Source organism: Neoarius graeffei, chromosome 23 (genome assembly GCF_027579695.1).
Source record: "Neoarius graeffei isolate fNeoGra1 chromosome 23, fNeoGra1.pri, whole genome shotgun sequence".
NCBI lineage: Eukaryota > Metazoa > Chordata > Actinopteri > Siluriformes > Ariidae > Neoarius > Neoarius graeffei.
The window spans coordinates 54,269,425-54,284,091 of NC_083591.1; the positions used below are offsets into that span (position 1 = coordinate 54,269,425).

General features: G+C 44.3%; 1 protein-coding gene across 1 annotated transcript in view; it reads right to left on the minus strand.

Moving 5' to 3' along the window:
* mpp7b (MAGUK p55 scaffold protein 7b) overlaps positions 1 to 14,667 on the minus strand; it is a 132,589-nt gene that overhangs the window by 39,854 nt on the left and 78,068 nt on the right. The window contains exon 13 of the mRNA XM_060905435.1: positions 2,170 to 2,340. Coding sequence (XP_060761418.1) covers positions 2,170 to 2,340 — 171 coding nt within the window. The remainder of the gene's footprint in view (positions 1 to 2,169; positions 2,341 to 14,667) is intronic.

The window sequence follows — 14,667 nt, forward strand, 5'->3', positions numbered from 1 at the left end:
TTGTTGGGAAATTGCTGTTGTAAAAGATGAACTAAACAATGAAGGACATGCTCATCTCATCTCATTATCTCTAGCCGCTTTATCCTTCTACAGGGTCGCAGGCAAGCTGGAGCCTATCCCAGCTGACTACGGGCGAAAGGCGGGGTACACCCTGGACAAGTCGCCAGGTCATCACAGGGCCGACACATAGACACAGACAACCATTCACACTCACATTCACACCTACAGTCAATTTAGAGTCACCAGTTAACCTAACCTGCATGTCTTTGGACTGTGGGGGAAACCGGAGCACCCGGAGGAAACCCACGCGGAGAACATGCAAACTCCACACAGAAAGGCCCTTGCCGGCCCCGGGGCTCGAACCCAGGACCTTCTTGCTGTGAGGCGACAGCGCTAACCACTACACCACCATGCCGCCCGAAGGGCATGCTGTTTTAAGAAAATTAAACAACTTCAGAGTGAAGATAGTAACTAGTCATGTTCCATGCAGGGATGGATCCAGACCAATGCAGATGCATGAGTCAGAAATATATGCGCACCACTTGGCATCAGTCACAGGGCGTTTGTTTACTTTACCGCTAGCCGGCTACATGGGCGATAGCCACGCTCAACCACCAGACCAATGGTTCAGGATCTGACCACCTGTGGTAAGCGGTGATGCTTACCTGACCTAATTACCTGTATTCTCACGATGCGTTTTATAACATAATCTGAGACAAAGAATCTTAGTGAAACCAATAAAATGCTCCAGAAATAGGTCGAAATTCAAAATTTGCTGCGACTAATGGGCCTAGCCGTGGTTGTAGCAGGCTGAGCCTGGGCTGTTTTGAAAGGTCTCAGGGAGAGGGAGGTGCCTGTATAGTTTGGCAGGGCTAGGACTTGCGATGGCCGAGTTATGAATTTTTAAATTCTTGCATGTGTGCGTGGCTGGAGCCAGGGCTCGTATTAAAATTTTTGGCGAGCCGCGCTTACGTGAGGTTTCGGGGCGAATAGCGGGCTGAACCACGGTCATAGCAGGCCATGCCTGGGCTGTTTCAGAAGGTCTCAGGGAGAGGGAGGTGCCTGTAAATTTTTGTGGAGCTCGGACTTTCGGTGGCTGAGTTCTGAATTTTTAAATTCCTGCATGTGTGTGCGGCTGGAGCCAGGGCTCATATTAAAGTTTTCAGCAAGCCACACTTGTGCGGGGGGTTCGGGGGTGAATAACAGGCCGAGCTGTGGTTGTTGTGGGTTGTGCCTGGGCTGTTTCGAAAAGTCTCAGGGAGAGGGAGGTACCTGTAAATTTTTGTGGGGCTCGGACTTTCGGTGGCCGAGTTCTAAATTTTTAACTCCCTGCATGTGTGTGCGGCTGGAGCCAGGACTCATATTAAAGTTTTCAGCGAGTCGTGCTTGCGCAGGGCTTCGGGGGCAAATAGCAGGCCAAGCCATGGTCATAGCAGGTCATGACTACCCTCTTCAGAAAGGGCTCAGTGTGCTCTACGCCCCTGTGAAAATCCGTAGCGATCTGGTAAAATTAGAGAAAATATTTCTGCAAATATGCATCTGTCAGATTCTTGGGCTGGATCCATCCCTGTTTCATACTAAACAATTTAGAAAGTTTCATCCAGCATTTGTATGGATCATGCTGTAAATACTTTTTAGAATAAGTCTGAAACTGGAGACTCCTTCCATAAACAACTTCTTCTTCTTAGGTCTCACCACAGTGGATAATGTCCCTCCATCTTCTCCGTATCATCTCCTGTCCCACCAACCATCCTCATGTCCTCCTTCACCACATCCATAAATCTCATCTGTGGTCTTCCTCTTTTTTTCCTTCTACCTGGCAACTCCATCTCCATCATTCTTTTCCCAATACAGTATACCCTGGATCTCTCCTCTGTACGTGTCCAAACCATCTCAATCTCGCCACTCTCACTTTGTCTCCAAGCCATCCTACATGTCCTGTCCCTCTAATGTACCTACTCGTTTCTCATCCTGTCCATCTTTGTGACTCCCAATGAAAATCTCACCATCTTCAACTCTGCAACCTCGCCATCTCCAAACTGTACAACATTGCTGCTCTTACTACTGTCTTGAACGCTAGCAAAAATTCAAACATGACTGAAAATAAAAGTTGATATCATATGCTGAAATTGCATGCACAACAATTATTTTATCTAATCTTGTACGCACCAACCAGCAGCACGAGGCGGTACGGTTCTCCTGGCTCTCTGACATAAGGCACCACCTCCTGGTAGCTGGAAATGTGATTCTCTCCATCGGCTTCACACTTCTTCCATTTTGCTTGCGTTTCTTGACTCCTGCGGTCTTTCTTACTCAGCCGGAAACTTCTCCTCAATCCAGCTAGATGGAAAGAAAATTCATGGACATCATACACCAGAGATTAGGTTCAACCAACCCGCCCTGCCTTAATTTAACCATTAACTACTTTTCATACTCATGCAAATTCTTCATCCTGGAACATCATGTAGCTCTAAAAAGTGTCATATGTTTGTGTAGGGGCTTTAAAAAAAAACTCTCAAGGCTGTCGTGTTTTTCCACCCAAACACAAGCTGCCATTTCTTCAACACAAGTCTTCATGGCTGTCATCCAGAGAGGAGCAGAACTAACCGGCGTTCCGTGCCGAAAGATTACCGTGACATATAAGACACTGATTGCCATTTAATGGTGACAAATCCTCGTTCTTAACCACCAGATCCATGCAAGGACACTCGATACGCTGCATCTGGCTGCTAACACCGTGATTAACGAGGACAAAATGTTTGTGTATGCTTAGAAGGAGTCAAGAGCTTTGGGATGGAAAGGAACAAGTCACATCACTCCAAAAACTTTCCACAACATAGCAAAACCACAAGCGCGCAAGAAGGCTAGAATGCTCTGAATCGGAGTTTCTTGATTGCTCCAAACTCGTAAAGTTGATGTACTGGACAACTCAGCAATATAAATGTAATGTATAGTCTTTGGACGATCTCAGGCCAGCACATGAATCAAGATGAGGATCGCATTACTAATGGTGTCTTCTGTTTAGTTGGTATTTTTTATTGTGGGATGATGAATATGGACAAATATGTATTTCTTTAAATATATACCATTAAAAAAAACAAAAACAAAAACAAAATAGCTCCAGGAGGAGTGTTCAACCTGACACACTGAGATTAAAGGAAAACTCCACCCTGAATGATGCGTCCTAGATTTATTTGGTAATATTTGGTAATGTAATTCTTTTATTTTCACTTCAGTTAACTTTCCTACATTACCCATAATGCCGTTCATTGATAGTACCTGCTGATAGTATCGCAGTGGGATTTTCTGTGCTACGTATGTTTTCCTCAGTACCTAAAAAGAGCGATGCAGCGGCGCTTTAGTCCTTCAAATCCATCTCCTTCGCCTCCTCATTTACACACTCTGCTTAAAGCGATCAGCTTCGAAAACTTCACCTTTCATGCTCTTCACAGTCTACCCCAGCAAGCTCTTTGAAGTCATCAAGGCTCACCTACCACACGCCAGTGGCGGCTGCTGGTTTTTAAAACAGGGGAAGCCCATTTTACGCATTCATCGTAAAACCTGTAGGCCGGATATCAAAGCATAGAAAGGTGTGCCCCATTAGCATAGTGAACTAGACAACCCTACCTAGTGGCAGAAAGTATTTTTGCTTGTACATTTCATGTTATAGTCTGGCTTGCCAGGCTAGTGCCTCATATCCTTAATCAAAAATATCAAACATCCAAAAATCACTGGCTATTCAACGAAGAGCCTTGAACATCATACCCTGATATGCAACACAGAGTCTTTAACACAACACCCAGCTGTGCAACACATCCTTGAACATCTTCTGCAACACAGTCTGGAAATTCATAACCAGGTAGGCTATGCAACACACAGAACCTTGAATATCATACCCAGGTATAACCTATAACACAGAGCCCACCATTCTCTTAACATTACTGAACAATATACACACTTCAGATTCATGAACATGAACACTATTTATACACAAATTCTGCCCTCCGCTGCTTTTCCAGAAAATGGTCTGTGACCCTGTCATACCAGCTGGTTGTGCTTTCCAGAGACTTTACCAATTTCTGTTAGCAGCTAGCACTGCAGATCCCAATAAGGCTCAAGCTAGCCTACAACCAGATTGAACTACAAATGAAATAAACGAGTGAATTCACGAATGATCAAACTGATAGAATGGATGAAAGTTAACGGAGCACAACGAGTAATATTTACATTTATTTACAGAGTAATGTACAGAGACATCAATGAGAAGAAACGTTTATATGAAAAGAAAGTCGGACAGCACTTTGGCACACGACTACACTTTCTCGACATTTGCTAGGGACTGATTGATCATACTTCCGTGTTCCTCGCCGAAGTACCGCCCTCCTCATGTCTTTCAAACACTACCTCCAATAATCCTTTATCAGCCCGGCTTCTTGTCCCTCCCACTGTCTCGTTTAGTCCCAGAGAAGCCCGGCTTCCCTGGAAGTGACGATTTTGTTGATTTTAACCAATAACAACTAGCCGAAATTGGCTGTTCAGAGTCGTCTCGTAGACTGCAACGGATACCCGGCTGCCAGTCAGTGTTGCCAGATACTGCTGACGTTTTCCATTCCAAAATATGTTCAAAACCCGCCAAAATGCACTTAAAACCGCCCAATCTGGCAACACTGCTGCCAGTCCATAGAGCCCATTGAAATAAGAAAGGTTACAGCCTGGCAGCAAAGGTGATTCTCGTAGCGAACTGCAAGTTCGTCAGACATCACTCAAATAAGTTACAGGATAGTTATGAACATAAATACAATCTTGGGCATATATTATGTTATGCAAGTTATTGTTTTAATGAGAATTCAACGTCGTAGACGCTGCAGTTTGGGGAGAGAATTTTAGGGGAAGCTCGGCTTCCCTTATTGTCTCTGAGAAATCGCTCCTGCCACACGCGCATGCCTATGCTGATGATATCCAGCTACATTTAAGCCAAATGGCTCCATGAGTGAAACGGAGGCATCGAATGCAATGGAACAGGGCATTAGAGCTATACGGACATGGATGGCTGTTGATGAACTAAAGTTTAAAGTGTACGTAACGCCTTTAAACCCCACTTTTTTCCTTACACAAAGCAACAATCATTATGTTGATGTTGACTGACCAGGTGTTTTCGAACCAGAGCTGATCCAAAAGGCCGTAAACTGATGTAAAATCAATAAGATCAGCCGATTTTCATCCAGAAGGGGTGCGTGACGTCAGACGTGTAAACAATTCAGGTATCAATTTCGTTCATGTGCACAGACCAGTCTCGATATGGAATCACGTTTTGGAGAGAATTCTGATCGTGATTAGGATTCTTATATGTCGGACGAAGGGGCAGATGATTATCAAGGATATTCAGGAGTAAATGGTTATCTTTTCAAGCCCCCAAGATGAGAAACTGCCAGTTCACGACAGTCTTTCTCTGTAGCATGCGTGAGGTGGAGAGATAATAATAATAACAACAACAATAATAATAAATGGGCGGGACGGCGGTGTAGTGGTTAGCGCTGTCGCCTCACAGCAAGAAGGTCCGGGTTCGAGCCCCGTGAACAGCGAGGGCCTTTCTGTGCGGAGTTTGCATGTTCTCCCCGTGTCCGCGTGGGTTTCCTCCGGGTGCTCCGGTTTCCCCCACAGTCCAAAGACATGCAGGTTAGGTTAACTGGTGACTCTAAATTGACCGTAGGTGTGAATGTGAGTGTGAATGGTTGTCTGTGTCTATGTGTCGCCCGTAGTCAGCTGGGATAGGCTCCAGCTTGCCTGCAACCCTGTAGAACAGGATAAAGCGGCTAAAGATAATGAGATGAGATGAGATAATGGGTGGGATGGTGGTGTAGTGGTTAGCGCTGTCGCCTCACAGCAAGAAGGTCCGGGTTCGAGCCCTGTGGCCAGCGAGGGCCTTTCTGTGTGGAGTTTGCATGTTCTCCCCGTGTCCGCGTGGGTTTCCTCCGGGTGCTCCGGTTTCCCCCACAGTCCAAAGACATGCAGGTTAGGTTAACTGGTGACTCTAAATTGACCGTAGGTGTGAATGTGAGTGTGAATGGTTGTCTGTGTCTATGTGTCAGCCCTGTGATGACCTGGCGACTTGTCCAGGGTGTACCCCGCCTTTCGCCCGTAGTCAGCTGGGATAGGCTCCAGCTTGCCTGCGACCCTGTAGAACAGGATAAAGCGGCTAGAGATAATGAGATGAGATGAGATAATAATAATCAGTTGAATTTATAAAGCATCTTTCTCATACCCAAAGTTGCTTTACAATTAGGAAAAAAAAAGTCCACTAAAAGAAGGTCAGGATGTCATTCCAATGGTGTCGCTACCAGTCCCACCAAAAGGCGCACGAAAATAAGTCCCACACCGCCTGCACAGCCGCCGCGACACTGCCAAGCAACATCACTTGGAACACCGCACCAAGCACAAAAGCACAGCCGCACAGAGCGCTGGACAACCCCGACATTAAAAGAGCAACGAGCTCACTGCAGTCCAAAGCGAGGAGCACAGGCATCACCCACCCAAACCAAGTTTTGGAGGGAACCGATGCCTAAAACTGGGTCCAGAGCTACGCTACAACCGGCAGACAAAACACTCAAACAAAAACAAAAAACGAACATCAAACTACACAAACGCAAACTTTTGGTGGAGAGGGTGGAGACCTCGACTGGCTATCATAGCCTGCAGGGAATCGGCCGTCAGACATTCTGTCACATGTCCCAGACCCGGTGAAATGTAACTGAATTGTCTTGGCCAGCCCTAAGGATCCCATCTGCATCTCATCATTGCGGAGGAGTGTGCTCCCATCACCCAATCAAGCATCCAGCCAGAGCAGGTCATGATATTTTTTAACCATATTAACATGCCATTGTTGTGTGTTATGCCTGATGTCAAGACTCTCGTCCCTGCGAGGCTACCACAGACTTAATATTTGTCATTTTTAGGGCATACTTAACAACCTGTGTTTTCTCTCCCCCCCCAATCTGTCCCTCTGAGTTACATGTCGGTCCTGGGATCGAGATGCTGACCTCTTCTGCCCCTCGGACCTTCCTGATCCATCCTGGTGCCCTGTGTCTGGTTGGAGTCTTATTGCATCGCTCCTGTAGAGGACGGCCCCATGAGGACAGTTAAAAGTCACACCTGGAGGACGCTCTGGACTCTTACAGTAATGCTTTTATGGCTGAGGACTACAGTTGACTTGCTAACTTTAGGACTGCAGTTATCATGAACAGTTTTGCACTCAAGTTTCCATCACTGAAGAGTTACAACATCAACGAAACTGACTTCATGTTAAAACTGTTAATGTTATAGTCATGTTGTCTGTTGTTGCCCAAATGAGGATGGGTTCCTCTCGAGGTTTCTTCCTCATGTCGTCTGAGGGAGTTTTTCCTTGCCACCGTCGCCACAGGCTTGCTCATTGGGGATAGATTAGGGATAAAATTAGCTCATGTTTTAAGTCGTTCAAATTCTGTAAAGCTGCTTTGTGACAATGTTTATTGTTAAAAGCGCTATACAAATAAACTTGACTTGACTTGAAAAACAAAAGGGAAAATAAAATAAAATAAATAGCTCCGGTGAGAAGCGGCAGCAAGAATGCGCACAGCATACTCTCAGCCAGAAACAGAAACGGATGGCAAACACCAGATAGATAGATACAGTGGTGCTTGAAAGTTTGTGAACCCTTTAGAATTTTCTATATTTCTGCATAATTTCCAATATTACATATCTGTGAGTGGCAAAAGTATGTGAACCTCTAGGATTAGCAGTTAATTTGAAGGTGAAATTAGAGTCAGGTGTTTTCAATCAATGGGATGACAATCAGGAGTGAGTGGGCACCCTGTTTTATTTAAAGAACAAGGATCTATCAAAGTCTGATCTTCACAACACATGTTTGTGGAAGTGTATCATGGCACGAACAAAGGAGATTTCTTAGGACCTCAGAAAAAGCGCTGTTGATGCTCATCAGGCTGGAAAAGGTTACAAAACCATCTCTAAAGAGTTTGGACTCCACCAATCCACAGTCAGACAGATTATGTACAAATGGAGGAAATTCAAGACCATTGTTACCCTCTCCAGGAGTGGTCGACCAACAAAGATCACTCCAAGAGCAAGGCGTGTAATAGTCGGCGAGGTCATAAAGGACCTCAGGGTAACTTCTAAGCAACTGAAGGCCTCTCTCACATTGGCTAATGTTAATGTTCATGAGTCCACCATCAGGAGAACACTGAACAACAATGGTGTGCATTGCAGGGTTGCAAGGAGAAAGTCGCTGCTCTCCAAAAAGAACATTGCTGCTCGTCTGCAGTTTGCTAAAGATCATGTGGACAAGCCAGAAGGCTATTGGAAAAATGTTTTGTGGACGGATGAGACCAAAATAGAACTTTTTGGTTTAAATGATAAGCGTCATGTTTAGAGAAAGGAAAACGCTGCATTCCAGCATAAGAACCTTATCCCATCTGTGAAACATGGTGGTGGTAGAATCATGGTTTGGGCCTGTTTTGCTGCACCTGGGCCAGGACGGCTTGCCATCATTGATGGAACAATGAATTCTGAATTATACCAGTGAATTCTAAAGGAAAATGTCAGGACATCTGTCTATGAACTGAATCTCAAGAGAAGGTGGGTCATGCAGCAAGACAACGACCCTAAGCACACAAGTCGTTCTACCAAAGAATGGTTAAAGAAGAATAAAGTTAATGTTTTGGAATGGCCAAGTCAAAGTCCTGACCTTAATCCAATGGAAATGTTGTGGAAGGACCTGAAGCGAGCAGTTCATGTGAGGAAACCCACCAACATCCCAGAGTTGAAGCTGTTCTGTACGGAGGAACGGGCTAAAATTCCTCCAAGCCGGTGTGCAGGACTGATCAACAGTTACCGCAAACGTTTAGTTGCAGTTATTGCTGCACAAGGGGGCCACACCAGATACTGAAAGCAAAGGTTCACATACTTTTGCCACTCACTGATATGTAATATTGGATCATTTTCCTCAATAAATAAATGACCAAGTACAATATTTTGGTCTCATTTGTTTAACTGGGTTCTCTTTATCTACTTTTAGGACTTGTGTGAAAATCTGATGATGTTTTAGGTCATATTTATGCAGAAATATAGAAAATTCTAAAGGCTTCACAAACTTTCAAGCGCCTCGGTCGGTCGGTCGGTCGGTAGGTAGGTAGGTAGGTAGGTGGGTGGGTGGGTGGGTGGGTGGGTGTGCAGAATACGGTGGTTAGCTTTCATCATGCTTTCCTGAACAAAACTAAAAACAAATCGAGTCTTGCAATATTGCAATCTGAGAGCATTTAACACGTTTCAGTTCATAATTAATGATGATGATGATGGTTGGGCGCATGTGCAGTTTTCTTCCTGTTAAAGTGCATCAGATATGATAAGATCGGATGCCGCGAGCATGTAAATGTTGCTCATAATCCTGCTTCTAGTGCACTGTGTGTGTGATGATACAGGAATCGACGAACTGTCCAAATGCCAGATCAAATGTCATTTATTAAATAAATGGGTTTCTTTTTTGCTCCAGTAATTCCCATGTGGTCGTTCTGGTGGTGATGAACACTTGATGAATCAGATTTATTAGTAGGCGACACGAAATCTGCCCGCTTCATTTGCACAAACCTCACCCACCCACTGTCGCTTTAGATTAGTGTCATTTCTCGTAAATTCATGAACTGAATGTTCTGTTGTATATGGATTTGAACATCCAAACACAACACAGTGCGTTCCCATCGTTATTTTTGTAAGATTCCTACAACAATATCCAATGCTTGAGTAAACAAGCACGGAGTCTGATGAACGGAAATGACCCAGATAACCAGGGTTCCATGCGTGACGTCATGCGAGATTAGCCCTGAGGCAAGGCTGCCTTTTTCCAGGATCCGGAAGACGCGATTTATCGATAGTTTGGTGCTTGATAATAAAATAACAAATAATTTATATTATTTTCCCTCCTGCTTTATGCTTTATGTCCGCCAGTTGTGGTTTAGCTCCAGACCCAGTTTTGAGTGTCGATTTCCTTTGGGCCTTGGTCCGCCATGGGTGGTGCCTGTGCGCCTTGCTATGGACTGCAGCGAGCTCATTGCTCTTTTAACATCGGGGTTGTCCAGCGCTCTGTGTGGCGGTGCTTGGTGCGGTGTTCCGAGCGATGTTGCCGCGCAACGGCTGTACAGGTGGTGTGGAATTTATCTTTGTGCATCTTTTGGTGGGACTATGGGTAGCTACGCCACTGGAATTCCATCCTTTTTTGGTGGACTCCCCCCCCAGTGTGTGAGAAAGGCGCAATATAAATGGGACCATCTCATCTCATTATCTCTAGCCGCTTTATCCTTCTACAGGGTCGCAGGCAAGCTGGAGCCTATCCCAGCTGACTACGGGCGAAAGGCGGGGTACACCCTAGACAAGTCGCCAGGTCATCACAGGGCTGACACATAGACACAGACAACCATTCACACTCACATTCACACCTACGGTCAATTTAGAGTCACCAGTTAACCTAACCTGCATGTCTTTGGACTGTGGGGGAAACCGGAGCACCCGGAGGAAACCCACGCGGACACGGGGAGAACATGCAAACTCCACACAGAAAGGCCCTCGCCGGCCACGGGGCTCGAACCCGGACCTTCTTGCTGTGAGGCGACAGCGCCAACCACTACACCACCGTGCCGCCCCATTATTATTGTTATTATTATTATTAACTCATAGATTGCTAACTAGCCCAGTCAAGTCTCTGCTGTAATGAATTCTTGGACGTGTATGCACCAACATCTCTACAACTCCTTAATAAGATATTAAACGTCACTCTTTTGTTCTTAAGAGCTAAATTGTTGATTGCTGAATCTTCGAAAAGTCACATCAGCGTGATGTTTCTTGCTATAAAACATTTAAACATAAGCTCCATGATGGAGTTTTTCTTGTAAATCTGCCTTGATGAAGAAACTGCCAGCTATCCTGCTCTGTTCTTGTCTCCAGGCGTGAGTGTTACACTCTTCCACAGGCTGATGAACACATGTCGAGCATGTCTCACACTCCCACAGACGCAGTAGCCGCAGCACAAATACACGGCTGATTGGCCACACCGATATCAATCTAACCGAATCCCTTAAACTGTTCCAGACATCTCTGTCCTGCACGGAGAATAACAACCGGGCCCCGAGGCTAGACAGCTTCTGCACAAATAAATCTGAGGTTAGCAAGCCCTGACAGGAAAATAATTAAACCAATATTCCTCCAAAAAGGATCTTTTTTTTTTTTGAGCAGATTGATTCCTTCACTGAGTGGATCACTCTCCAGATAGTCGTTCTTCTCTGTCTTTCTTTCTTTCACTTTTTTTTTTGAAAACAGAATAACCTGTGGGTTTCTTTTTTTGACATAATCCTGGATTATATGTGAGTGAACTAAGAACTTTAGACAATCCTTTTCAAGGAAAGGCATACAGGAGCTTTGCTCGAAACGCTGAAATGCACCTTGACATGTGCTGTGCTGGGAATTCAGGCGGGTTACAAAATGACACGAGTGTTTTTGGATTTTCAAAGCAACTCGCGATTCAAGAATGTGACATGCCCCGTGGAAATCGGTCAGACAGCCGACAAAACACATTTTCAAATCTAGTTATAATATTTGGCGAAGGAGTCGTTGTGACACAATGCCTGGAGAAAAATTTCCTGAAGGTTCATGCTTAATTTGATGTTTATAACTACGTCTTGTTATTTATTCAGAATACAGCAGTGGCCACTAGACAAAACAAAAGTCTACATATCAAGACAAATTCACACCTTTGACAAAAACCTCACTGACACATGTAGGCCATTTATACTTAATTATAAAAAGGCCACACCCTCTCTCCCTCTCACCCTGTTCAGCTTTAAATCCAGACACAGCTACAGATATTTGGATATATTTATAAACCGATACAGATCGTGTCATTGTGTTCATGTCTAGTACAAATCATCCCCACTTTTTCCCCACCTTGTTTCCCAAAACATACTCGAGCCTCTGTATCCTCTCACCAGCTGCTGAACGGTGCTCATGACATGATTATGACTGTGACTAAACCTTTCTAGAGATTAGAGAGCCTAACCAAATGCTTCTTCGGGACATGTCCAGAGACCAGGCCACACAACCGGGTTTCCATAAACAGCAACAACTCAAAGTTGCAAACCCAACTGGCCAGGCTTATGTCTGCTTCATGCATGGCCTGCACCAAAGCTGAGCTCTCACCACACGGCTGCGGGAAGAATCAGAAGCGAAGCTTACTGTAACAGCGTCTGAAGGGATCCGTGGGTAGAATCGTCTTGCTCTCTTATTATATGCTAGAGAAACTTTGGTGTTTTGGATCGTGTTCCTCATGTAATGACCTTGAGAGCAAGCAGGAGAACATGGAAGACAACGATCCGTCATGGGCTTGTAGATTTTGGAAGCAGTATTTAAGAGAGATAAGGCAATAAAAACAAATAAATCTGAGATCTAAGAGAGAGAACGAGAGACAAAGAGAGCCAGAGGGAAATCTTTTATCCTGAGATGCCCATAAAGTGTAGTTTAAGCAGCAGAAAAATGTAAAAGCAAATTTTAAAAAAAGGGAAAAAAAAGTTTTTCTTTGGAAACTTCAACGGATCAACACTACAGACCTGAGGTACTCCTAAAACCTTCGGTTCCTTCCTGAACAAACTTCTAAGCATGTGCACTAACAGAACATGACAAGAATGATGTTTGGCTTATAGTTTTTGGAAGCAGTATTTATAAGAGATAAGGCAATAAAAACAAATAAATCTGAGATCTAAGAGAGAGAACGAGAGACGAGGAGAGACAGAGGGAAATGTTTTATCTTGAGATGTCCAAAAAGTGTAGCTTAAGCAGCAGAAAAAAGTAATAAATAAATAAATAAATAAATAAATAAAGTTAAAAAAAATTCTTTGGAAACTTTAACGGACCGACACTACAGACCTGAGGTACTCCTAAAACCTTCAGTTCCTTCCTGAACAAATTTCTGAGCATGTGCACTAACAGAACATGACAAGAATGATGTTTGCCTTTGTTTTGGAAACAGTATTTAACACAAATAAGGCACTAAAAGCAAATAAAGCTGCATTCTCATACAACCCCGATTCCAAAAAAGTTGGAACAAAGTACAAATTGTAAATAAAAATGGAATGCAATAATTTACAAATCTCAAAAACTGATATTGTATTCACAATAGAACATAGACAACATATCAAATGTTGAAAGTGAGACATTTTGAAATTTCATGCCAAATATTGGCTCATTTGAAATTTCATGACAGCAACACATCTCAAAAAAGTTGGGACAGGGGCAATAAGAGGCTGGAAAAGTTAAAGGTACAAAAAAGGAACAGCTGGAGGACCAAATTGCAACTCATTAGGTCAATTGGCAATAGGTCATTAACATGACTGGGTATAAAAAGAGCATCTTGGAGTGGCAGTGGCTCTCAGAAGTAAAGATGGGAAGAGGATCACCAATCCCCCTAATTCTGCGCCGACAAATAGTGGAGCAATATCAGAAAGGAGTTCGACAATGTAAAACTGCAAAGAGTTTGAACATATCATCATCTACAGTGCATAATATCATCAAAAGATTCAGAGAATCTGGAAGAATCTCTGTGCGCAAGGGTCAAGGCCGGAAAACCATACTGGGTGCCCGTGATCTTCGGGCCCTTAGACGGCACTGCATCACATACAGGCATGCTTCTGTATTGGAAATCACAAAATGGGCTCAGGAATATTTCCAGAGAACATTATCTGTGAACACAATTCACCGTGCCATCCGCCGTTGCCAGCTAAAACTCTATAGTTCAAAGAAGAAGCCGTATCTAAACATGATCCAGAAGCGCAGACGTCTTCTCTGGGCCAAGGCTCATTTAAAATGGACTGTGGCAAAGTGGAAAACTGTTCTGTGGTCAGATGAATCTAACGCTACGTTCACACTGCAAGGCTTAATGCTCAATTCCGATTTTTTTGTGAAATCCGATTTTTTTTTGAGGTCGTTCACATTAACAAATATATGCGACTTGTATGTGATCCTCAGTATGAACGAAAAGCGACCTAAAAGTGTTCCGCATGCGCACTGCAGGATACGACGACGTCACACGCAGTGAGCATGGCCAGTGTTTATGGAAGTAAAACCGCCCGGTTGCGGTATGACCCATCCAATCTAGCTTGAATAGCTGCATCCCCCCAAATGGAAATCAGCTCCCTAACCTCTGCGTCCTTCCATTGAGAAGATTCAGAACCTTCACAGCCCGAAGCGTCCCTCGCATTGATGTCATGCGCAGGGGCGCAGATACGTTTTTTGAACTGGGGGGGACAAAGCTGCCAGCAAACCAACCCCAACCCCGATATGCCTGTCAAACTTGTTTTGGGTTACCATAGCAACCAAGCTCGAGCTCGCAACCTGTGCAGTCTGCGCAGCTCAACCAACCGAATATCAGTCTTTGTTTTATGTGAGTTGTTGCAACTATGTATACACTGCTGTGCACCTCAATAAACCGAATGGTAATTAGTCTTTTGATTTTTCCGTGAGGTTTGCCTTATGCAAAGAAAGACAGCATAGACGTTTTTTCCTCCCTATAAGTGGGGGGGACCGAACGAGGTGAATTTAAATATGACTCGTCCCACCCTCTATCTGCGCCCGTGATTA